At 49.1% G+C, this 24,263-nt stretch overlaps 1 protein-coding gene across 2 annotated transcripts in view; it reads left to right on the forward strand.

Moving 5' to 3' along the window:
- The first annotated feature begins 3,421 nt into the window (after positions 1 to 3,421).
- NRF1 (nuclear respiratory factor 1) overlaps positions 3,422 to 24,263 on the forward strand; it is a 62,260-nt gene continuing 41,418 nt past the window's right edge. Inside the window, exons 1-4 of one of the 2 annotated variants that reach the window (XM_084206366.1) lie at positions 3,422 to 3,497; positions 17,099 to 17,330; positions 21,678 to 21,792; positions 23,651 to 23,777. In XM_084206366.1, coding sequence (XP_084062492.1) covers positions 17,108 to 17,330; positions 21,678 to 21,792; positions 23,651 to 23,777 — 465 coding nt within the window. In that variant the 5' untranslated portion in view covers positions 3,422 to 3,497; positions 17,099 to 17,107. Of the gene's footprint in view, positions 3,498 to 16,885; positions 16,947 to 17,098; positions 17,331 to 21,677; positions 21,793 to 23,650; positions 23,778 to 24,263 lie in introns of those variants that run through there. The other variant, XM_084206365.1, reaches the window with a different exon arrangement.

Genomic DNA, 24,263 nt, shown 5'->3' on the forward strand with positions numbered 1-24,263 from the left:
AAAAAAAGGGGGGAAATTTCCCTTTTGTACTGTATCTTAGAAAAAAAAAATTAAAAATCTGCTTTAAACTGTATTTTTCCACCAAAAAAAAAAAAAAGGGGAAACATTTCCATTCTGAACTGGCTTTTTTCCCCACAATTTCCACTTTAAAATGGATTTTCCTGCCAAAAGAAGGAAAGAAAAATCAATTTTAAATATGATTTTTTTTTTCCTTCCGACAAAAAAGAGACTACAGGTGCCAGCACTCAGCAAGCACAGACTGAAGGATTTTGGGCACTTTCCCAATCCCATGTCTGGATGAGCCCATTGCAAAGGCATCAGCAACACCTCGGAAACAGGCACTGGCTGGGACATCCCCACCCACCCTGCTGCCCCAGGCAGGAGCAGCTGCACCTGCAGCATTCCCCAGCCTGCTCTGCTCCGTCCAACCTGCTCCCAAAACCTCAAACCTGGCTCAACCCTCACATCCTGCCCTGGGGCATTCGCCTGCTGCCTCACCTCAATCCACATTCCTCCAGGACCTTCCTCCTTCCTGCAGGGATCCCAGATTCCGTGGAATATATAAATAAATAAATAAATAAATAAATAAATAAATAAATAAATAAATAAATAAATAAAATTTTAATTATAATAAACTATTATATCAAACTATATATCTATATAACCATATAGATATAACTATATAATCATATACATATATATATGTGTGTATATGTGTGTGTGTGTATATATATATATATATATATATATATATATATATATGTATGGGGTGATCAATTTAAATCCCAAGGCATTTTTTGTTTTGTTTTGACCCCACAGACCTCAAGCACACAGCATGGAATAAACACAAATTGTCTCTTAGTGAAGGGACGTCCCTGAAAATATTTTGCTTTCCAGGCTGCTCTTAAACAACTTCTGGGAACTCTTCTCGTGCCTGTCCCCGTTGTGTCTTCCATGTCACTCCTAAAGAAACAAAAACCAGACAGCTGCAGGGAATTAGGTATCAAGTTCCACCTCAAGAGTCAAAACCCCCACGGATTTACACCAATTTTTATTATTTACACCGATTTTTATTATTTCCCTCAGCTCCTTTCCCCTTTCTGCTTCAAATCCTTTATTTTTCAGCTCCCTAAAGCACGGAACTGTTTACATTGGCCTTTAATAGTATTAAGTGCCACTGACAGTCCGCTGAGGTGAACTGTGAGTTCCACAGAAAAGGGAAACAATTTATATTTTTAACCGGGTTTTTCCTCAGAAAATGGGGGCAAATAGACTTTAAAGTGGATTTTTCCACAAAAATGGTAAAAAAATCTAGATTTTAAACATGGTTCTCCCACCAAAAAAAAAAAAAGGAGGGGGAAATTTCCCTTTTGTACTGTATCTTAAACAAAAATAAAAATAAATAGTTTTAAACTGTATTTTTTTCCACCAAAAAAAAAAATAAGGGGAACATTTCCATTTCGAACTAGCTTTTTTCCACAATTTCCACTTTAAAATTGATTTTTTTTGCCTAAAACAATGAAAGAAAAAATCATTCTAAAGTTTTTTTTTTCATTTAAAAAACCCCACCAATTTTTTTTTCAAGATGTCTATTTTAAAAGGCATTTTCCAGGAATTTACATTTTAAACTGGATTTTCCACCAAAAATATGGGGGGAATCTATTTTAAACTAATTTTTCCTTAACTCCCATTATTAAACTGGATTTCTCCACCAAAAATATGGTTTAAAAAAATTATTTTAAACTGATTTTTCTGTAACTTCCATTTTACATTGGATTTTTCCACCAAAAATATGGTTAAGAAAAAAAAAATCTATTTTAAACTGATTTTTCTGTAACTTCCATTTTACATTGGATTTTTCCACCAAAAATATGGCCAAGGAAAAAATTTTAATTTTTCCCGCAACTTCCATTTTAAACTGAATTTTCCACCAAAAATATGGGGGAAAAAAATCAATTTTAAACAGATTTTTCCGGAACTCCCATTTTAAACTGGATTTGTCTACCAAAAACATGCCAAAAAAAAAAATCTATTTTAAACTGACTTTTCCGCAACTCCCATTTTAAACTGGATTTTCTACCAAAAATATGGGGGAAAAAAAATATCAATTTTAAACTGATTTTTCCGCAACTCCCATTTTAAACTGGATTTTCCACCAAAAATATGGGGGGGGGAATCTATTTTAAACTGATTTTTCCTTAACTCCCATTATTAAACTGGATTTTTCCACCAAAAATATGGTTTAAAAATTATTTTTAACTGTTTTTTCTGTAACTTCCATTTTACATTAGATTTTTCCACCAAAAATATGGCCAAGGAAAACATTTTAATTTTTCCGCAACTTCCATTTTAAACTGGATTTTCCACCAAAAATATGGGGGGGGAAAAATCAATTTTAAACTGATTTTCCCGGAACTCCCATTTTAAACTGGATTTGTCTACCAAAAACATGCCAAAAAAAAAAATCGATTTTAAACTGACTTTTCCGCAACTTCCATTTTAAATTGGATTTTCCACCAAAAATATGGGGGGGAAAAATCAATTTTAAACTGATTTTCCCGGAACTCCCATTTTAAACTGGATTTGTCTACCAAAAACAATATCGATTTTAAACTGACTTTTCCGCAACTCCCATTTTAAACTGGATTTTCTACCAAAAATATGGGGGGAAAAAATATCAATTTTAAACTGATTTTTCCACAACTCCCATTTTAAACTGGATTTGTCTACCAAAAACATGTCCAAAAATACCCCAATTTTATACTGATTTTTCCGCAACTCCCATTTTAAACTGGATTTTCTACCAAAAACATGCCAAAAAAAAAAATCGATTTTAAACTGACTTTTCCGCAACTCCCATTTTAAACTGGATTTGTCTACCAAAAATATGGGGGGAAAAAATCAATTTAAAACTGATTTTTCTGGAACTCCCATTTTAAACTGGATTTTCTACCAAAAATATGGGGGGCGAAGAAAAATCCCTTTTAAACCGATTTTTCGGCCACTCCCGTTTAAACCGGGCTCTCCCCCCACGAACCTGTCCCTCACCGGTCCCTTTCACCCGCCTGTCCCCGCTCTCCACGCCAGGCCCGCTCCAGCGCCGCTCCCGCCGGGCCTGGGCCCCGCGTCCCTCAGCGCCCCTGAGGCGGGAACGGCCGCGACCTCCCCAACATGGCGGCGGCCCTCGCGCCCCCGCGCGGCCCCCGCGCCCTCCCCAACATGGCGCCGACCTCCCGCCCATGGCCGCCCCCGCCGCCCTCGCCCTCCCCAAGATGGCGGCGGCGCGGCGCTATGACGCCATACGTCCCGCTCCCCCCCTCTCGCTGTCCCCGGCCTCCTCCGCCGCCGCCGCCGCCGCCGGTCCCCGCCTCCCGCGCTCGCCACCGCGGCGGCCGAGGGCGACTCGCGCCGCCGCCCCGCTCGCCCCCCGCCCGCCGCCCGCCCTCCGCCCGCCGCGGCCCCGCGGCGCGGGCCCGCCGCAGCGCAGCCGCTCTGAGGTGAGCGTCCTACCGCGCAATCTCCTCCAGCCCCGGCGCAGCCGCACCAACGCGGGGCCCCCGCCGCCCGCACCCGCTCCCCCGGCGGCCGCGACCGCCCGGCCGCGCCGGGCCCGCGGGGCCGCCCCGGGGCCGGGGCAGCGCGGGGGGGCCGGGACGGGCGGCGCGGGCGGCGGCCGGGGGAGCGAGGGCCGGGGGGCGGCGGGTGCGGGGCGGCCTCGGAGCTCCGGCCGGGCTGAGCCGGGCCCGGCCGGGCGGGGAAGTTGGGCCGCGGCCGCAGACATTGGCGGGGCTTTTGCTTCGCCCTTTTCCCTGCTACTCTCGGAGCCCCTTCTCTCCTGCTTTTGGCCCTCGTCACCTTTTTTTTTTTTCTCTCCCATTATCCCTCCTTTTTTCCTCCCTTTCACCCTCCCCCATTTTTTTCTTCACCCCCCTTTTTTTTGCCTTCACCCACTTTTTTCGCCTTCACCCCCACTTTTTTGCTTTCACCCCCATTTTTTAACTCTTCAGCCCCCCTTCTTTTTTCTTTGGCCCCCTCTTTTTTTTTCCCTTCACACCCCCATTTTTTTCCCTTCACCCCCATTTTTTTCCCCTTCATCTCCCCTTTTTCCCCCCATAATCAATAGGTTTGTAAAGGCCTCAGAGATAAATGAGTCCGGCCTTGATGAAGTTCCTCTTTATGACCCCTTTCATCCCCCTCTTTCACCTCCTCTTTTTTTGCCCCAGAATCACAGAACCAATTAGATTGGAAAAGATCTCTGAGCTCCTTGATGAAGTTCCCCTTCATTCTCCCTTTCCCCCACTTTTTTTCCTGTCATCCCTCTTTTTTCCCCTTTTACCCCCCTTTCCCCCTCCCCTTTATTTTTCTTTACATTTTGCACATGGATAGTTTTCCTCCCTCTGTACAGGAGGTTGGGAGCGAGTTGAAACGTGTTAATCACTCACCTCCCCTCCATTTAATACACCCAAAAAAGGGCTGTAAATTGCCTATAAAAAAGGGGTGTAACTGGCTGTGTGTTTAAAAACCCAAAAAAGGGCTCTAAAACATCTGGCTCAGGACAGACCTGGCTGTGACTGAGGTGCTCAGGCCCTTTTTAGTGTAAATAATAATTAAGGGACAGAAATAATTCAGCTCAAGACTCTTCCTACATTTGAGGTTACCAAGTCTAAGCTTTCTTGTAGCTACAGATGATTTTTGTTGCGTGGGGAGATGTTTTCTCTGTTCAAGTTTGGGTACTCTGCTTTATGTTTTTATTCTTTTTTTCCTCTTTCATTGAACTGTTACTTCCTGAATTTGGGATTTTTAATCCCTTAGGCAGGGCCTGGCTGTTGTGGTTTTGTTTCTAAGCCTCGTTGGTCTCTGAGCACGCTTTTAGACCCTCTTCCCACATCCTGAGAGGATTCCCAGTGTGAACTCATCCCTTCTTTTCCTTCATCCACGTCACAATTGCTCCTTTCCAAATCCTCTCACAGTGAACTTTCATTTCCCAAATATAGAGGAAATAGGTGAGAGAATTGTTTATCTGTTTAATGGCAATTTTTGTGCTGGTGGTAAAACTGGGAGCAATGTTTTGTTTTATTTTTTTCTTGAGGGTGAAAGATGAAGTGCATGATGATGATGATGGTACTTGTGGAAAGCTGAGGATTGCAATAACTGAATTTTTCCGGGTTTTAGTCTTGCCCATCCATCCCTGGAAATGTCCAAGGCCAGGTTGGATGGGGCTTGGAGCAGCCTGGGGTGGTGGGAAAATGGGATGGGATTTATGGTCCCTTCCAACCCAAACCATTCCATGATTCCACCAAGTGTCACAGTGCAGAGTTTGTTTAAATCCTCTCTTCTTCCTCTGTAGGTTCTTGGTGTGTTTGGTGTTCTGCAGTGTCTCAGCAGGTTTTTAGGGAGTTTTGTTGCATCCTGGTTGTTTTCCATGAGCCTCACATCGTTTTTGTGAGGTTTTGTGATGACCTCCTGTGCACAGGCCATAAACACAGCGAGCTGGGAGCTGTCAGCCTCACCCCCTGTGGGTTTTGTGCAGCTCTTGGAATATTTTAGGATTTAGGAGATGTGTGGTGTGACAGAGGTGGCTGGGGCAGGACAGCAAACACTCCATCCCAGAAGTTAAATGGAGCCATCCTGGAAAACCCAGCCCTGCCAGTGAGAGTCCTTGGTGTGGATGGGGGGGTCACACCTCTGTGCTGCTCCACCAGGAAAGTGGGAAATTTGGGGGGTTAAGCTCCGGGAAGGGGTGCAATCCCCATCCCTGGAATTGTTCAGCGTGGCACCCGAGGCTGTGGTTTGGCGGTGAGCACGATGAGTTTGATGGTTGAACTGGATGCTCTCAGAGGGCTTTCCCGACTTCACCTACTCCATGATTCCATGGAAAGGCCTCTTTGCTCCTGGGGGAGCTTGGCCCCGTGGGGTTTGTCCTGCCATGGATCCCCTGGAGCTCCCTGGACAGAAGCCCCAGCCTGCTCAGCTGCTCTGATGTCCACCTGCAGCCCACAGGTGTCTTGGCGTGAGGGGTTCTGCCCACGCTGGGATTTCATCACTTTTCTGTCCCTCAGGAGCCTGGATCACCTTTTTTCAGCCTTACACTGGGCAGTTTAACTTCTGGCCAGCTCAGGCCTGGGATCTTTCAGCCCTGTAGGGAAAACCAAGGGACCCCAGGAGAGTGGAGGAGCCCAGACTGGGAGCACTGGGGCCACTCTTGGTGACCATTTCCCTTCTAGGCTGGTCATGTCCAACTTCTGCCGTGTGCATGCACAAGCTCTGGGAATATTTCCATGGCTTTTCCAAAGGAGGGAGGTTTCCATGCAGCTTCTCTCTCCTGAAAGGTTTGGGAATTGTTATTTTTTATGCATTGCCTTTCTCTGATCTGGGAAACTGTCTTCCAGGAAGGCAGCAGGGCACAGTGAACTCTGCTGTGCTCCTGAATCCCTTTTACCAAGAAAATTTAATCCACTCTTTCCTCCATAAGAACATTTTGTGCTGTCAGTAGGAGTGGTGGGGTTGTGTTGATGATTTTCAGTGCAGGGAGTTCTGTGAAATTCAGCCTTGGACTTTATCTTCCTTAGGCTGCTTCTGAAGTTGATCTGTGGGAAAAAACCACACAGTTCAGATATTCTGTGTTACCCATTGCCCAGTGCCCAAGATACTTCATAAAATCACTTTAAACCACTTTTTTGGGGGGTTTAAAATAACTTCTGCTGCACAGTGGGGATTTTACTGTTGAGTGCCCCACTACCCTCTGGGGAAAGAACCTTTTCCAAAATCTGGCCTAAACCCCCTGACACAGCTCCAGCCATTCCCTTGGATGAAGTGGAACCCTTTCTCTGTGTGTGTTTAAAGGGAATCCATCCTCTTAGGGTTTGGAATTCAGCTTTTTTTTAGGTCATTTTAATGTTTTCCTACATTCCCACTGTTGGATGCAGATCCCCAGCCCTGCCCTGATCCATTTCTCACTTATTTTAGTGATTAAATTTGTGTGTCTGCTCTCATGAATCTCTTCATCAGCTCATTTTGCCTGTGAATCCAAACCAGGTGAATAAATCCTGGCAAAACCCCTCTGGTTTCCAAATATTGCAAATTACAGAACTTAGAACATCATTGGTGTCTTTTATCTCTTCAGACTGAAACTCCCACCAGAAGCCCTCACCACTTCCCAGCCCAAAGGCTGCAGTGGAGTGTGAGAAAAGTGTCAAGGTCCAGAATTGTGCAAGGCTTTGTGCCAGGGATGAGGAACCTCTCACCTGTCCAGGTAGACCTGGACCATCCAGCACCTTCCTTCAAGGTCCAGAATTGTGCAAGGCTTTGTGCCAGGGATGAGGAGCCTCTCACCTGTCCAGGTAGACCTGGACCATCCAGCACCTTCCAGCTTTGGGGAAATTCGGATTTGTTCTGTGCCCACTGCAGCAATTGTAGTGGTGTTCAGTATTTGGGACTTCCCCAATCCTGGTCCTTCTACTTGTGCTTTTTTCCCCAGAATTGGTGGGGCTGATGCAGTTGCTGGGTGGACAGTCCCACTGGGAGGGCTGGCCGGGGTTTGTGCAGTTTCTGGGAAATCTCAGAGCCTGTTATCCTTTGGGAAAAGCACAGCTACAGCCCAGAGCTGTCCCTCTGTGTTTCACCAGAGTGAGAAAGGTTTTCCCCAGGTTTTTGGAGCTCAGGCTGTGCTCCAGTTTTTTGGGAAGGACTCTGAGGCTGCTCTGGGTTTGTTGTGGATGAGTTGCTTGCCAGACTCTGAGAAGGAATCCAAGAAGAAGTCCAAGAGGGAATCCCTTGCTCTGCCAGATGGAGCCCGGGAGCTGCAGGCTGTGTTTGGTGGAGCTTGCAGCCTGTCCTGATCCATGCTGACATTTTGATGTCAATGAAATTCCACCTTGGTTTTTCCCTCCTGGAAAAAAAAGGTGTAGCTGTACAAAAACCCTTAGGACACTCAGGATGGCAGGTGGATTCCATCTGAGCAGGACTGGGAATTCCAGTGTCCCCTTCCTGTTTTCCACCCTTTCTCAGGGACTGTGCTGCTTTTGCCAGGGTGTGGAGCCTGGCTTTGTGCTGGAGGATGGCAGCAGGAGTCTCCTTGGTTTTTGGAGCATTATTTTTGTTGTTGTTTTTGTTTGGCAGATGTGTGAATTGTTTGTGTGCTGCCTGTGGTACCTATAAATAATAAATGGGTTGCTCAGATCCTGCAGCGACTCGGAGGGAAACTCAACTTTTTCAGTCCTACAAAATACACCTGACCTCAAATACAGAAGGGAAGACCCATGAAAGTGTATTTTCCCTCACAGACCACGATTGCTTGTGATCAGTGTGACCAAAGAAGCCAATCCAGAAGTAGCTGAGTCCCTCCCACTGTTCATTACATAACCATCTAATTAAAGGAATCAGACAGGGATGACTTGGAAAACTTCATACTCTGGGTCAAAAATACTTGCAAAGCCACAGCCCAGAGTGCCCATGTTTTATTTATGCTGAGGAATGCTGTGTAAATGAAGTTTATTCTTGGTGTCAGCCTTTAGAGTCTCCTGCTGCTTCTGCCAGCCTCTTCCTTGGGCACCAGGAAAATCCTTTAACTCCTGATTTCCCTTTGGAAGGAGAAGGGACTCCAACTGTGCTGCTCCCTTCCCTCCCTAGAAGGAGATGGATTCAGAGCTCTTCTTGTGGTTGCTTTGGGTTGAAAGTTGGGTTATTTTCAGGCTTATGAATTCTGCATCATGAGCATTCCCATGGATTTAGGGGTGAATCGGTGCATTTGGTCCTTTCTCCAGAAGGAAATGGTGAATTTCCCTGGGAATGATGGTTGGAATACTTCAGCCCTGATAATTAGAAGCGTGTGTAGATGGAGGTGGTGATGGAGGGACGTGAAAGAAGATCTGAAGAACAAAATGTGGCAGCAAATGAAAATCCACAGTCCGTTTTCAGCAGATGGAACACAGGGTTGTGGCAGGAGCTGTGGAAGCCTGGAATTCCCTCAGGATTTGCATACCTTGCTCAAAGCAGGAAAAGTACAGGGCTAGGGTGGGTCAGGGCTGGAATTCCAGGATGGCTCATTTCTGGCTGTTCTTTGTGGGTCTGCAGAGTCCCCTCTGCCCGTGTGGGACCGAGGGGACACGGGGAGCGCCACACCCGGCCCGTTCAGCAGGCTCTGTCAGTGTGGGAGCAGCGTGTAAACCCAGCTTGGGGGTGCTTTGGACCTGAAAGACTGGCAGACAAACCTCTCTGGTGTAGTTGGGCTGGAAATGCAATCTTTTTTCCCTCCACAAAACACAAATGTTGGTGGTGTGGAGTGTGAGGCTGTGAGTGTGACGTGGGATTTTCTCGTGGGGTTTTCTCACGTACCTGCTGTGTTTGCACAGGGTCAGTTTCCCTTTTTGGGGTCGTGGAGTCATCATGGAATTGTGGAATGGTTTGGGAAGGACCTTAAAGCTCATCTTGTGCCATGGCAGGGCCACCTCCCACTGTCCCAGGCTGCTCCAGCCCCAGTGTCCAGCCTGGCCTGGGACACTGCAGGGATGCAGGGGCAGCCCCAGCTGCTCTGGCAATCCCAGCCCAGGCAGGAATTCCTCATTGCCAAGATCCCATCCATGCCTGCCCTCTGGCAGTGGGAGCCATTCCCTGGCTGCTGTCCCTGCAGGCCTTGTCCCCAGTCCCTCTGCAGCTCTCCTGGAGCCCCTGCAGGCCCTGGAATGTGCTGGAAGCTCTCCCTGGAGCCTTCCCCTCTCCTGGAGAGCACTCCTAGCTCTCCCAGCCTGGCTCCAGAGCAGAGGGGCTGCAGCCCTGGGACAGCTCTGGGGCTTCCTGTGGAATTGCTTCAGCAGCTCCAGTTCCTTATGGTCATGAGTTCCCAGTGAGTTTTCTGGGGAGTTTTTCCTCCTCAAGTGCATGTTTTGCAGGGCAGCCAAGCAGACACGTTCTTGAACAACTTGAACTTCAAGAAGGGGTGGCCAGGCTGCCATTTTGGGTGGAAGTTTGATAATTAAACGTGGTTAGGGCTGTACTGTCTGTTCTCACCATGTGCTGATCTGGAGTTAATGCCATGTGAGGACTGAGTCCTTCAGGTGGTCCCTCGTAATTTGGGGCACCACCATAGAAAAGGTACAAAGGTATTAGAGAGTGTCCAAAGGAGGGACACAGGGATGAGAAAGGGGCTGGAGGAGCAGCTGGGGGGACTTGGTTTGTCCAGCCTGGAGGAGAGGAGGCTGAGGGGAGACTCACTGGGGGCTGCAGCTTCCTCAGGAGGGGCAGCTCTGACCTCTGCTCTGTGTGACCAGGGACAGGATCCGAGGGAATGGTATCAAACTGTGCCCAGGGAAGGTCAGGTTGGATATCAGGTTGATTTCAGGGATAGGTTCTTTCCCAGGGGTGCTGGCACTGCCCAGGCTCCCCAGGGAATGGGCACAGCCCCAAGGCTATCAGAGCTCCAGGAGCATTTGTGCAGCTCTCTCAGGGACAGAGTGGCATTGTTGGGGTGTCTGTGCAGGATCAGGGGTTGGATTGGTGGTCCTGTGCATCCTTTCCATCTGAGGATATTCCCAGCTGCAGCCAAGGCTGGGCAGAGCTGGTCCATGCTGGGCACGGTGATCCTTCCCACCCCGGAGCCTCTGCAGCATCCCTGTCCCCACCCCGCTGCTCAGACCTTTCTGTGTCACCCACTGCCATTCTCTCTGCTGGGGTAGTCCAGCACAACCAGTAATCCTCTCTCCCCATGAAAGAGGATTAAAAGTGGGAACGTTTGCACCTTCCAGCAGCCAGCGAGGGCTGTGCTCTGTCTTTTCCAGCAGCAATCCCAAGGGCTGTGCCTCTGTGCCCAGCCAGGAATGCTTCAGCCAGCACCAAACAGCAGCCTGTGCTTGTTGGGTTAGGGATTCTTACAAGACCACTTCTGCCTGTTAATTAAAAGAGCTGAATTGACTAGAGATGAGTAACTCGCTTCACGCTGTTAGAACGACTCCTGGGTTCTGCAGGTCTGAGGAAAATAGGTTAAAATTGGGATTTCCGTGTGGCTCTTGGAATAAAATGCAAGAGTTACAAAGTATTACCTCAGAGAATGGCATTTATCATGTCCTGGTTCCTAACTTGTGGCAGACCACACATCCTGCAGAAAGATTTTAGAGAAAAAGGTGCTACTGGTGGGTACTGGTGAGGGGGAGTCACCCCCAGTGCTGCCCGTGGAGCCTGCAGAGCCGGGGCAAGCCCAGAATGCCAAATGAGAATTCCATCCCCTGGGTCACGGTTCTGGGTGCAGTTTCACTGCCAGCTTTGGGTTACACTCGGCTGCCACAGCCTGGGCTGTGCTGGTGTCCTTCCCGTGGGTTTCCAAATGGGAAATGTGCCCTTTTCCTCCTTGCACTCTTCCTGGGGAGGGCTGATTCCACTGGGATATTATTTCTTGGTGCCAAAGCTCCAGAAGAGTGTTCAAGAGGAATCCACCTGGTCCTTGTGTTTGCCCCGTGGCTTCCTGCTGGTGTTTGGTGCTAAATCTCTGAAATTTAGCTGCAAAAAGGACCCATTGCAGGTCACTCTGTCCCTGATGTGTCCTGTCATCACCCAGTGGCAGCTCCCCGCAGCAAGTAGGAGCTATCATCCCAATAAATAAATACCTGTGAAATCCTGTTTGTTTCTTCTCCAGACCTGTCACAGTGAAGGTTTTTCCTGCAGGGGGATTTCTTTGCTCTTTGATGTGAGATTGTGAGAAAGGGAGCGCGTTAATAGGAGGAGTTTTGGTTTTGTTTGCTGGAATCCATTTGATTTCAGGGCTTTTCACGCCGAGACCAGGAGCATTGGGATTTGTTTTGTGCCCCATGCTAATTAAAAGGATCATTTTACTAATGTTATGCCACAGGAGGACGCTGTGGAACGAGAGCCGGTTCCTGGTGTTGCTCGAGTCGCCGTGTCTGTGCCAAGCACGTAAATGAGATGTTCACTTCAATCTTGATAGGTAGGGAATAAACTGGAGTGTCTTATCTTGCTTTGTGCCTGGTGTCAGCTGTGCTGCTGACAGGAGTCAGTGTCTCCAGTCCTGGAAAGTCCCATCCAAAACCTTGAGCAGCTTCTGGAGGGGCAGGTGCTCCACTGGAGGAAAATCCCCATTTTTTTATCAGGTTGTGGTGTTGGCCTCAAAATTTTCCTCATGAACAAGGGAGCATTTTTTTCTTTCCGTGGAAAATGGGATTTAGTATTTAAATGAGTGCATTTTCAATGAGTTGTGGTAATAAGTGAGATATTAATCAAGCTTATCCCGGTGAATGGTGGTGTTTGCTTGTCAGACCCGCAGGGGTGGTTCCCTCTAGGCACAGTTCCATACAGGAGTGGTGTCAAATTCACCCTAAATAGGAATTAATGAACGGTATTTACCAGTGAGAGATGCCAATGCAACATGGGAATCATGGGAAGAGCTGCATCTCTGTGACTGGGAGTCTGGAATCACCTGCTGGGGACACCTGGACAGGCTCTTCCTCCTGTCCCCGTGGAGAAAAGAGCAGGAGAAGGCCTGGGGCTGGCTCGGTGGTGGCAGCTCTGCTGAGTGAAGGGAGTGGGGGCTGTTCCCTGGCTCTCCCAGAAGCTGGTGCTGTTGGAATTGGCTGGCACAGAGCTCCTGGCAGCTCTGATATCTCCTGGAAGTGCTTTCTTAACCAGCACCGTCAGGAAATGCCGGGAGGGAGCTCCGTGCCCCGGCTGGGAGGTGGGTGAGATGCCAGGTTGGCCCAGATGGAGGAGAAACAGAGCCAGGACAACACCAGGAGTGGCCATTCCTCCTTTTTAAAGGTTTCCCTCTAATCCTCCCCTCAGCTGGAGCAGCTTCTCTAACCCAGACCGTCCCAGGAACCCCCAAAACCAGCTCGTTTCTGGCCATTCTCTTGGAGGGAAGACACAAATCCCTCCAGACTAACGAGGCTGACCACTGGTTTCAGTCTCAGCTCCTGGTGGAAATCGTGGAATACATCCCTGGATTTGTGTTTGTTCCCAGATGAGGTTGGCTCTCCGTGGTTGTGACCATCAAAATGTGACAAATCAGAAATCTGCAGGTGCTAAACCAGGATGTGCCTGCTCTCCTGAAAAAACGCATGGAGGGTCTTGTGCCAGAGCAGGAAGAGCAGGACTGGACAATTTCAAAGGTCTAATTCCATTCAAACAGGGTTTGATTTTATTAGTAAATGGCCAGTGATTGATTTCTGGCTAAGATCAGTTTTCACTTAGGCATTATCCCAGGCTGCCTGGGCAGGGAAATTGGAGTTTATGGAGACACGCAGCCGGAAGTGTGGAACAGCTTTTTAAAGAACACATTCCTGAGCACTGAGTGCAGAGGGAGTGCTTTTCAACCTGATTGAATCCACCAAGTGTGACCCACTTGAAAAATCTCCTCCACATCACATCAGCCCAGATCATCAAAGGTGCTTTTGATCCCTCCCCGTCACGAGCTGCCAGCGGTGCCGATGCTGCCGTGGCAGGCGGGAGGAAGAGGAGGAGGAGTTGCAGCCACAAACTGTTGGTAGATCTTGAAATAAACGGAAGTGGGGTCTTCCTTACCCTTCTGGGAGTGAGGAAGCAGCTCAGCAGGCGCAGGTGGGAAGTCCTGGGTGCCACCAGCAGCATTTGGGAAGCTGGACACTGCTCCAGCCTTGCTCTGTGACTCATGGAGATGAAGCAGCAGTTAGTGAGGAATCACCACAGCTCCCTCCCAGCAAGGGGAAGGGGAACAGCAAACAGAGGCCAGAACCTGATCTAGAGGGTGGTTTCCTACAGAGAAGGAAAGGGTCACCTTCCCCAGGGTCCCTTTCATTGTTGCATCACAGGAGGGATCCTCTCATGAGCGTGCATGAGAGGACAGAGCGAGCAGGTCTCTCAAAATCTCCATAGAATTCCTCTTTTGCTTCCTTTCAAAACTATTTAAACCACCAAAGAAGCGAGACCCAGCAATTCTTTTTATTTATTGCTGAACTGAGCAGGGTTTCAAATTAATGAGGTGTGGGCTGAGTTGGTAAAAATGGCACCATGATTTAACATTGCAGAGGATAATGCTCATCTCCAGCTTCAGTCTGTTTCAGTCGTGTCTCCTGCAGCATCTGAAGCAAAACCTCTTCAGTGGGATAAAGGTTTAAAATAATTCCAGGCCCTGCCTGTGTAAGGGAGTTTTTCCATGGTGCTGCTGTTCCTCATGATTTTTTCTGGTGGGGAATTTTTATTTTGGACTCAGTTTTAAGCGCCCATTAAGCTGGATGGTGATGGTAGAGGATGGTGTCTGTGGGTTTTTTTATGGTTTGAGTTGTGACTTGTCACAATCACACCACAGGGACCTTCATTTCAATCCACGTGGGTTTAAATTTGGTGTAGAGTTTATGGGGTTTGCAACCAGTTCCCGTTGTTTTCTGGTGGAACCCCACACACTCGTGAAGCAGCTGCGCTGTGTGGTGAGAGGGACTTTAGCCTCGTATTTTTTATAAGCACTTCAAAACTACTCCTGGCTGTCACCCAAGCCTTCTGGACTAAGGAAGTGTCCAGAAATGTCCCTGTAGTCACCACTGTGTCATTAGGCTTTCCCTCCTCCTGAAAGCGCCCTGGGATTGGGAGAAAACCAGGGATCGGCGTTCCTTTCCTGGAGTGGGGAATGCTCCTCTGTCAACATGAAGGGAACAGCTTTCCTTTCACCCCTGTGCCCAGATCCTGCTCAAATCCAAGCTCCACCCTTTGGATGTGTCACAGGGATGCTTGGCTGGGCCAGCTTGGTGGCACCTTCACCTGCCAGTCAAGGTGTTGGCCCACAAAGCCTGGCTGGTGTCAGGAGTCCTTTGGGAACAATTCGAATATGGGAATGGCTTCCCGAGGTTTCAGTGGTGGTGGCACTGGGTGTGGGTTGCCTTTGAGTGCAAGGTTTGGTTCCAGTGGTTTCATCTGCTCTCTTGGGGTCTTGTCTCCTGATTGAAAGTCACTGTGCTCTATCAGTCATATTCTGATCACATTTTTCCATGTTTTTTTTTTAATTTTAATAGTAAGAGAAGCAGCAATGTCCCCTTTCAGGAAAAGCTCAGTGTTTTGGGAAATCTGTTAAGCTGGTCCATAAGGATTTACTTGAGATATTTTTTCCCACCCATTTTTCTGTGGTGATGGCAGTGTGAGTTTCGTGGAAGGAGGTTAGGGCTGATTGTTTCTCCACCAGAAGTTTTCAGTTTGTCTCAGTTTGTACCTCAATGTCTCAGTCCCTTCCTCACTGGCACTGTTTGAACTCCTGCTATTTTTGGATGGTTCTAATATTACAACCCAAGTTGTAAACAGGGTTGGACAGCAGCAACATCAAACTCCAACAGCTTTTTTGGGAGGATTGGGAGTCTGAAGCTGGTTTGGCTTTAGCTGTAGCCTCAGTAGGTTTGTGACAGTCTCACAGCAACATTTCTGCTGTCCCTCAGGCTGGAATATTCCAACCCTTCCCCAGCACTGCCAATCCCACCACTAACCATGTCCCCAGGGTCTGTTAAATCCCTTCAGGGATGGGGGCTCCAGCACTTCCCTGTTCCACTGACAACCCTTCTGGAGAAGAAATGTTCCCTAAAATCCCATCTGAACCTCCCCAGCACAACTTGAACCCATTTCCTCTTGTCCTGTGGCTTGGCAGAAGAGACTGACTCCCACCTGGCTGCAACCTCCTTTTTGTTTGGTCAAAATACCCCTCTGGACAAAATGGCTTGGGTTCCTGTCTCTCACTGGCCCCCATGGCATTCTGTGATCTGTGCCAGTCAGGAGCTGTAATTCCATGACTGTACTTACCAGGTCAGAACCTTTTTTGTTTATTTTCTCATTCCCTGCAGCTGGCCACCTCTTTCTGCTCTTTGCCCTGAGCAGGAACAGATTCCCTGTGGGGGATCTATTTCTGAGGGTTGAGGTTCTAATTCTCCTGTTTGAAAATCTCGTAGGGATGTGCCTTTTCTTTTCCACAAACGTACAGCAGGCACAGACTGAAAATATCCCTGCACCTCCCATGCTGTCCCTTCTGCACCGATCTGTGCTCCCAGTGTGTGGTCCAGGGCCCTGCTGACTCTGTAAGCTGCTGCTTTGCTCAGTGCTTTGCCACTGGACGCTGTAATAAATCAGCTTTCTGTGATATTTGTGCTTGGGCTGTGATGGCTTTGCCTCTTTCTGGACTCTGAGTCCAGGTCTGGGTCCCCCCTGATCTGGAGAAGCTGGAGCATGTCCAGGGAATGGAGCTGGGAAGGGCCTGGAGCCCCAGGAGGGCTGGGGGAGCTGGGAAGGGTCTGGGGAACCAGGAGGGGCTGAGGGAGCTGGGAAGGGTCTGGGGAACCAAGAGGGGCTGAGGGAGCTGGGAAGGGTCTGGGGAACCAAGAGGGGCTGAGGGAGCTGGGAAGGGGCTGAGACTGGAGCAAAGGAGGCTCAGGGGGCCCTTGTGGCTCTGCACAAGTCCCTGCCAGGAGGGGACAGCCGGGGGGTCGGGCTGTGCTCCAGGGAACAGGGACAGGAGCAGAGGGAACGGCCTCAGGCTGGGCCAGGAGAGCTCAGGGTGGAATCAGCAGGAATTTCCCATGGAAAGGGGGGTCAGGCCTTGGCAGGGGCTGCCCAGGGAGATGGTGACTCACTGTCCCTGGGGAGGGGACATAGGTTGGGACATAGGTCCCAACCAAAGAAGGACTGGATGTGGCACCTGGTGCTCTGCTCTGGGGAGGGGACATAGGTTGGGCTCGATGATCTCAGAGGTCTTTTCCATCCTCTGTGCTGCTGGGATTCTGTACTGGATCCTTGTTTGTGTCCTGAGCTACTGAGGTCAGAGGAGACCTTGTGTCACCCTCAAGCCTCTTCCCTGAAAGCTGGAGCTTGACATGGCAAAACCAAGTTGCAGCTTTGGCCCCTCCATGTGTGGGTGAGGGACAGTCTTAGAGTTGCAGGGTCCTTGGGGACCTTCCCTCCAGCAGAGATGATGATGTCTGGGTGCTGTGTTCTGTTTGGAGGTGTGGATTTTTCCAAACTCTTTAACCTAAAGTCCCTCTCCTGGCTCTTGGCAGAGTTATTTCCCTCTCATAGATGCCCTTGTAGAGGGAGGTGATCTCTGTCCCCGGCGCTCAGCTTTTTGTCACGGCTTTGTGTCCCTCCCCTCTGGCAGTGACTCTTGATGGAAGACCACGGAGTGAGCCAGGCAGAGCACATGGCTACCATCGAGGCGCACGCCGTGGCCCAGCAGGTGCAGCAGGTGCACGTGGCCACCTACACGGAGCACAGCATGCTGAGCGCCGACGAGGACTCGCCCTCCTCGCCCGAGGACACCTCCTACGACGACTCCGACATCCTCAACTCCACCGCCGCCGACGAGGTCACCGCTCACCTGGCTGCCGCAGGTAAGGCCCGGGGGCTGCTCCAGCATCATCAGCATCATCATCATCATCATCATCACCTCCTGGTGATGCTCCAGCATCATCATCATCATCATCACCTCCTGGTGATGCTCCATCATCATCATTATCACCATCGTCATCACCTCCTGGTGATGCTCCATCATCATCATCATCATCATCATCATCATCATCATCATCATCGCCTCCTAGTGATGCTCCATCATCATCATCATCATCATCATCATCATCATCATCATCACCTCCTGGTGATGCTCCATCATCATCATCATCATCATCACCTCCTGGTGATGCTCCATCATCATCATCATCATCATCATCATCACCTCCTGGTGATGCTCGTATATTAAAATTCAGGCGCCCCCACCATCTGGGAATGATTGGCATCCGACTCTGTTGATTTAGAATGCTGAACAATTGTTTTATTAAGCTGTATTATATCATACTATACTACATTAAGGAGATGCTATACTATAGTAAATTACATGCTAGAGAAAACTCGTGGCTGTCTCGAGACAGCCAGGACACAAGCTTTGAGTGATTGGCCAAGGAAACAAAACAATCCTTAGCAGAAGCCAAGTAAGAACTCCCTTCAGGTAAACAATCTTCCTAACACATTCCACATGTGCAGAAACAACAGGAGTAGCAAGTGGAGATAAGAATTGTTTTCTCTTCTCTCTGTGCTTCTCCAGGAAAACACCTGGGAGAGAGAATTATCTCTCTGTTCAGAGAATGTGAATGCTACAATGCTTGGAGTGGCTGTTGGAGCCCTGGTTGCTGAGAATTTTAGATTTTCTGTGCTGACAGACACTGACACCCAAGAGAACACTGCATCTGACCTCAGATCATAGGAAAAGCTTCCAAAATTGAATAATAGAACTGAGATTATCAGTGTGTAAATGTCTGGGTTTGGAAAGCCAGGTGCCTGCTAAGGAAGGCAGGAGCCTCCCCTCAAATGGAAAATGCAAACCCCCTCCCTCTGAATTGTTATAATTTTGAAGTTAAGGGGGGCTCTCAGGCAAAGATATGGGAATGGGAATAACAGTTCCTTACTGGGAAAATTAGAAATACAAATGCAATAGTACAAACAAGAAACCAGCCCAGTGTCAGAGTGAGCAGAGCAGTCCCTGTCCCCTGTGTGCCAGGGTGGGGGCACAGCCCCATCCCAGGGGGGCTCAGCCCTCCTGCAGTGCCAGCTGTGGCTCTGCTGCAGCAGGATCCTGCACAAGGGGGGAGTTTTCCTCTGCAGCTGCAGGGCTGCTGGAGATGGGCCTGCTCTCCCTCTGGGAATGCAGGGCAGGAGAAAGCTGCTCCTCTGGGAGTGCAGGGGGCAAAGGCTGCTGTGCTGTTCCAGGGCAGATTGTATCCAGGTAGGAATGCTTGGCTCCTGCCCTGGGCACAGCATCTCCCCATGGGATGATGGAATTGGATCAGCCCTGCAGGGACACTCAGTGGCCATGGACAGCAGAGATCTGCTGGAGGGAGGATGGGCTGTGGGAGAGAGAGAGAAAACTGCCCCATGGACAGAAAGAACTGCCCCACAGATAGGACTAGAACACACACACCCATCTCCAACCTAAGACAGTACTTTAATTCAAAGTGTGTAATATCACATAGTAGAAAACTTAGAGCTTAAAGTTTTAGAATATAGTAATATATATAAAAGAAAATGAAAGTTTTAAGGCAGAAGCTAGTCCTTCTTCTTTACCTTCTTCATGAGTTTAAGTAGTATTGTGTAATTAAACTTAAAAGTTCACCTTGTGGAGCACAGGTAGTTGTTTATTGAGTTAAAAGTAAAAATAACTTGTGTCATTTTCTTAATTAGACATTTTATCCTTTAAAAGCCTTGTAGAGAGAGAAATAATCTCAATTTTTAACTTGTTATAGAAAAGTACTATCGAAGTCAGAGTTTGTGAGACTGTAATTTAAATAAGAACTAACAGACATCTAAGTCCAAACAAGAAATACTATCTCACACAATTTAATGCTAACCTTTAAAAAAAAAAACAAAATAAATCAACAGCTACCTAAAACAGAAGTTAGACAAAATTAAGAGAATAAAAGTGGGTGTTTATTGAAGGCCTTCCATAGATACACCTTGGGCAATCAGAAGCCTTCCAGAGGCTACACCCAGGATGGACGGTGGTCACAAGTTTTTCAGACAATTATAAGTTTGGTCCATTTACATATGGGGATTAATCCTCCAATTACAGCTTCAGGTAATGAAGTAATTTACCCCAATTTGCCCCCTACAATTTTTACATCTCTCAGGGTGTTCTAGATAGCAAGGCAATGTGTATTCTGCTCCCATCAGTCAGAGCTGGGGCAGTTCTCTCTGTCCATGGGGCAGTTTTCTCTCTCTCTCCCACAGCCCATCCTCCCTCCAGCAGATCTCTGCTGTCCATGGCCACTGAGTGTCCCTGCAGGGCTGATCCAATTCCACCATCCCATGGGGAGATGCTGCGCCCAGGGCAGGAGCCAAGCATTCCTACCTGGATACAATCTGCCCTGGAACAGCACAGCAGCCTTTGCCCCCTGCATTCCCAGAGGAGCAGCTTTCTCCTGCCCTGCATTCCCAGAGGGAGAGCAGGCCCATCTCCAGCAGCCCTGGAGCTGCAGAGGAAAACTCCCCCCTTGTGCAGGATCCTGCTGCAGCAGAGCCACAGCTGGCACTGCAGGAGGGCTGAGCCCCCCTGGGATGGGGCTGTGCCCCCACCCTGGCACACAGGGGACAGGGACTGCTCTGCTCACTCTGCCACTTGGTATTACTGCATTGTTTAGTTTAGTTTATTTTTTATTTTCTTCCCTAGTAAGGAACTGCTATTCCTGCTCCCATATCTTTGTCTGAGAGCCCCCCTTAACTTCAAATTTATAACAATTCAGAGGGAGGGGGTTTGCATTTTCCATTTGAGGGGAGGCTCCTGCCTTCCTCAGCAGACACCTGGCTTCCTAAACCAAGACACAGGGCCTAAGACAGTTCTTGAGTTCCAGGCCTAGAGAGGAATTGCTTTGTCTGAATAAAATGGGAGAACAGCAGCTGACAGGCTAAGGAGTTTTAGAGTTATACACTAAAGCAGTACAGGATCTGAAAATTAGAAAAACTAAATCCTCAGGCATCACTGGTCCATCCCACCCACAGGAATATTCCACAGGAAATTCTCCCTGCTGCCTGCTTGAATCCCACATCATTTCTGTGTGGATCACAGAGATGCTGGGAATTGCTGCTTTTCACTAAGGTCCCTGCTAAAATGCTGCCTCAAGTAACAAATTAAAATACCAAATATTTCAAAGAGCAAAGATGATTTCAGGCCCCACAGAAACAACAGCAAAACTAACCCAGGAGAGCAGCCTTGCTGAGTCAGGGAGCTCTCGTGTTAGGTCTCTCCCAGGGAGTTCTGCAGAAGATCCCGAAATATCTGGCCTGGGAAAGGACCTCAAAATCACAGATTCCTCCCAGTGAGCCAAATGTCCTCCAGACTGGCCCTGTAGTGGGTCTGCATTGGCAGAAAAAGGGGGTGATAATTAAGCACTGAGTCTGGCCTGACTCTGTATCAGACTTGAGACCAAACCTGTGATGTTCCACCACCCCCTGAGCATCCCATGCCTCCTGCTTATGAGCTTTCCAGCCTCCCATCCTTCAGGGTTTTCTCTCTCTTTCCCCTTCCCTTCCAGCACACAGGATTTGCAGGCCTGGGTGGTCTTCAGAAGACTCTGGCAGGGCACTGCTGGGAGCTCTGGATTTTACATTTCTTTCCCTGGTAGGGCACTGCTGGGAGCTCTGGATTTTACATTTCTTTCCCTGGTAGGGCACTGCTGGGAGCTCTGGATTTTGCATTTCTTTCCCTGGTAAGGCACTGCTGGGAGCTCTGGATTTTGCATTTCTTTCCCTGGTAGGGCACTGCTGGGAGCTGTGGATTTTGCATTTCTTTCCCGTTAGAACAGGTCCTCAATCCCTCAGGAAAGCCTCAGACTGCTGATGCTGTGGTTGAGGTGTCCAGGCAGGATTTGTGGAGCTGTACCTGGGTACCTCTTCCCAGCCACCAGGATCTCCTCAGTTTTTCAAAGTCTTGGGAGTTTCTCAGTGTGTTTAGAAGATGAAACACAGAATTCTCTGAGTGTAAGGAAAACTTCAGGCTGAAATGTGTGACTTTCACCCAGGACTGAGCTGGGATTTGCCAGCCCGGGGGATGGAGCAGTGCAGAGCAGAGCTCAGGGAGGGATTTGTGTCACTGGGCTGGGACACCCTGGGCACCCTTTCCTGGCTGGGGGCACGGTGCCAGGGTCCCTGCTGAGCTGCTGGAGCTGGCTGACCCTCTGTGCTGTGCTTTGCAGGCCCTGTGGGGATGGCAGCAGCTGCTGCTGTGGCGACGGGGAAGAAACGGAAGCGGCCGCACGTGTTTGAGTCCAACCCCTCCATCCGGAAGAGGCAGCAGACACGATTGCTCAGGTGAGCACTCACCTGGCCCTGCCACCTCAGCGTCCTCCAGCCAGCTCTGGTGCCCTCTGTGGTCACACCAAGGGCTGCCCAGGACTCCCCCAGCTCAGGGGTTTTTGGGAGTGCGTTTCTGGAAGCCAAGAGTTGTGTTTTAGTTTGCATTAAAGGGTTGAATTGCAGCTCTGCTCACCTCTGATTTCATGGTCACCGGGACTGACACTCTGGTGGATCCATTGTTCTGTTTAACCCCAGCTGGTCACCAGGTATCTGTCACAGTGACATTGCCAGATAGCCATAGTGGCTTCAGCAGAAATTCCATCCATGTCCCAGCTCTGCCTCACAAAAAAGTCATTTCTGCTCGATTGAACCATTCTGGGGATAAATTCGGTGTGTGTGTACCCAAATTCCCTTTGCCACTGGACAAACCCCACAGTGAAGACTGCGGGGATTAGAGCACAGGTTTAGGAAGAATCATCCAGGGGAGATTCCTGCCTGAGCTGAAACACTTCTGTTGGCTTTAGAAACTTCCAGTGGAGAGAGCAGAGCTGCACAGCCCTGCAGGTGCTGCACTCCAGGTGCTCTGAGGCTGTCTGCCCACCTGATGGCCCCCGAGCCCCAGCAGAGCCAGGGCACTGCGCAGCCCTGCAGGCACCACCCAGGCTCCCTGCTCTGGGAACATTTGTGAGCATTGGCTGCTGCTGTTCCCTGCCTTTGCAGCACAGCAATTCTTGCTTTTTCTGCTCTTTGGGGTCTCATTGGGCAGTCAGTGTTAAATGATGGGGCAGAGTTACTGCTCAATAATAATCCTTGGGAGTGAACTCCCTGCCTTTTACAGCTCTGTTCTGGTTTTCCCTCCTTCCCCCAGCTCAGGTGTTTGTTGCAGTGTTTCTGTGTTTATTGCAGTGTTGCTGGAGAGCAAATCCTTTTCTCCCTTGAAATATGAACAATATAGTTTTAAAGGAACTGCTCAGTGAAGGAATTATTTCTTCTCCTTTCACGCACCTACTTCATTTTGCTACATTAAGATAATGACAAAACATCATTTTTTTCCCACTCTGACCAATGGAACACATGCTTGTGCTCGATTTTAACCCCACTGGGAATCAAGTGGTAATTCCAAAGCCCTGACTGTGGGATCTGTGTGGAGCTGGTGGTGCTTTTTGGCAACAGCAGGTTCTGGAATGACCAGGACAGGGGCTGAGCTGTCACCTCACGGACTGCTCAGGTTTTCTGGGGAAAACACTACTTCCCTCTTGCTTTTGGAGTTTCTGCCACCATTTCTGACTCTTGCCCTGTTTCAAAGGGAATAAGAGGCAGAAAATATCCAGTGGAACGTTTGAATTCTGAAGGAGTTGCTGGTGGGGCAGGTGTTGGGACACCTGGGTTTCTTGGGCTGAGCTGTTGCAATATTTCCAGTTCTTGCTTATCCTGTAGCTTGAATTCCTACAGATCTGGTTTGAGGACTTTGGTGCTGGAGAATTGCACTGCTATGATCTGGATGTAAAGCAACCTTTGTCTGCAGGCCTCTTTTGATGAATCATTCAGGTGCTTCAACAAAACACAAGTTTTGTGTTGCTGAGACAGAGTGCAAGTGCAGACTCTCGCTGCCCCAGCTTTGCTGCTCTGGTGATTTCTTTTTTTACATCAATGAGAAAAGGAGAGAGGGGAGAATAATTGACATTTGAGCTGCTGGGTGACTGCAGGGAGTACAGCAGGCCTGTGGAACACAGGAATAAACTCAATATGTGGCCAAGCTGAGCAGCTGGGGCTCTGTTTCTCACCTGCTTTGTGGAAGGGAGCTGGCAGGCAGAGGGGTGGTGTTTGTGCAGCCTTTCAGCTGACCCCCATTCCCTGTTTTGCCCCGTTTCAGGAAGCTGCGGGCCACGCTGGATGAGTACACCACCAGAGTGGGGCAGCAAGCCATTGTCCTGTGCATCTCACCCTCCAAACCCAACCCTGTCTTCAAAGTGTTCGGTGCTGCACCCCTGGAGAATGTGGTAGGTGTCCCTAGGAAAGTGAGGAAAGAAATTCCTCACCTTCTCTGCAGCTCTTGTTCTGCTCAGGGCAGCCTTGGAGGCCTGGTAGGGATCTGAAGGGCATGTTAAAAACCCTGGAAAACGGAGGTTAGGTTTTATGGAATGCATGCTGGGCCTGGTTTAGTCAGTGATTTCAGAGATCTTTTCCAGCCTTAATGTTCCTGTGACTCCCTGGCATGAGGGCAGCCCTGAGGTCCTCTCTGCCCTTCAAGAATGGCTGCCTGGCACATCTCACCAGGGGGGAATATCCTGGATTAAACATCAGAGGGAACAGGTCAAGACACAGAATGCCAGAACCCCTGAGGTTGGAAAAGACCTCCAGGATCACTGAGTCCAAGGTGTCAAAACCCCACTTTGTCCCCAGCCCGGAGCTCTGAGTGCCACATCCAGGAATTCCTTGGACACCTCCAGGGATGGGCACTCCAAACCTCCCTGGGCAGCCCTGAC

This window comes from Fringilla coelebs (assembly GCF_963513975.1).
Source record: "Fringilla coelebs genome assembly, chromosome: 5".
Lineage (NCBI taxonomy): Eukaryota > Metazoa > Chordata > Aves > Passeriformes > Fringillidae > Fringilla > Fringilla coelebs.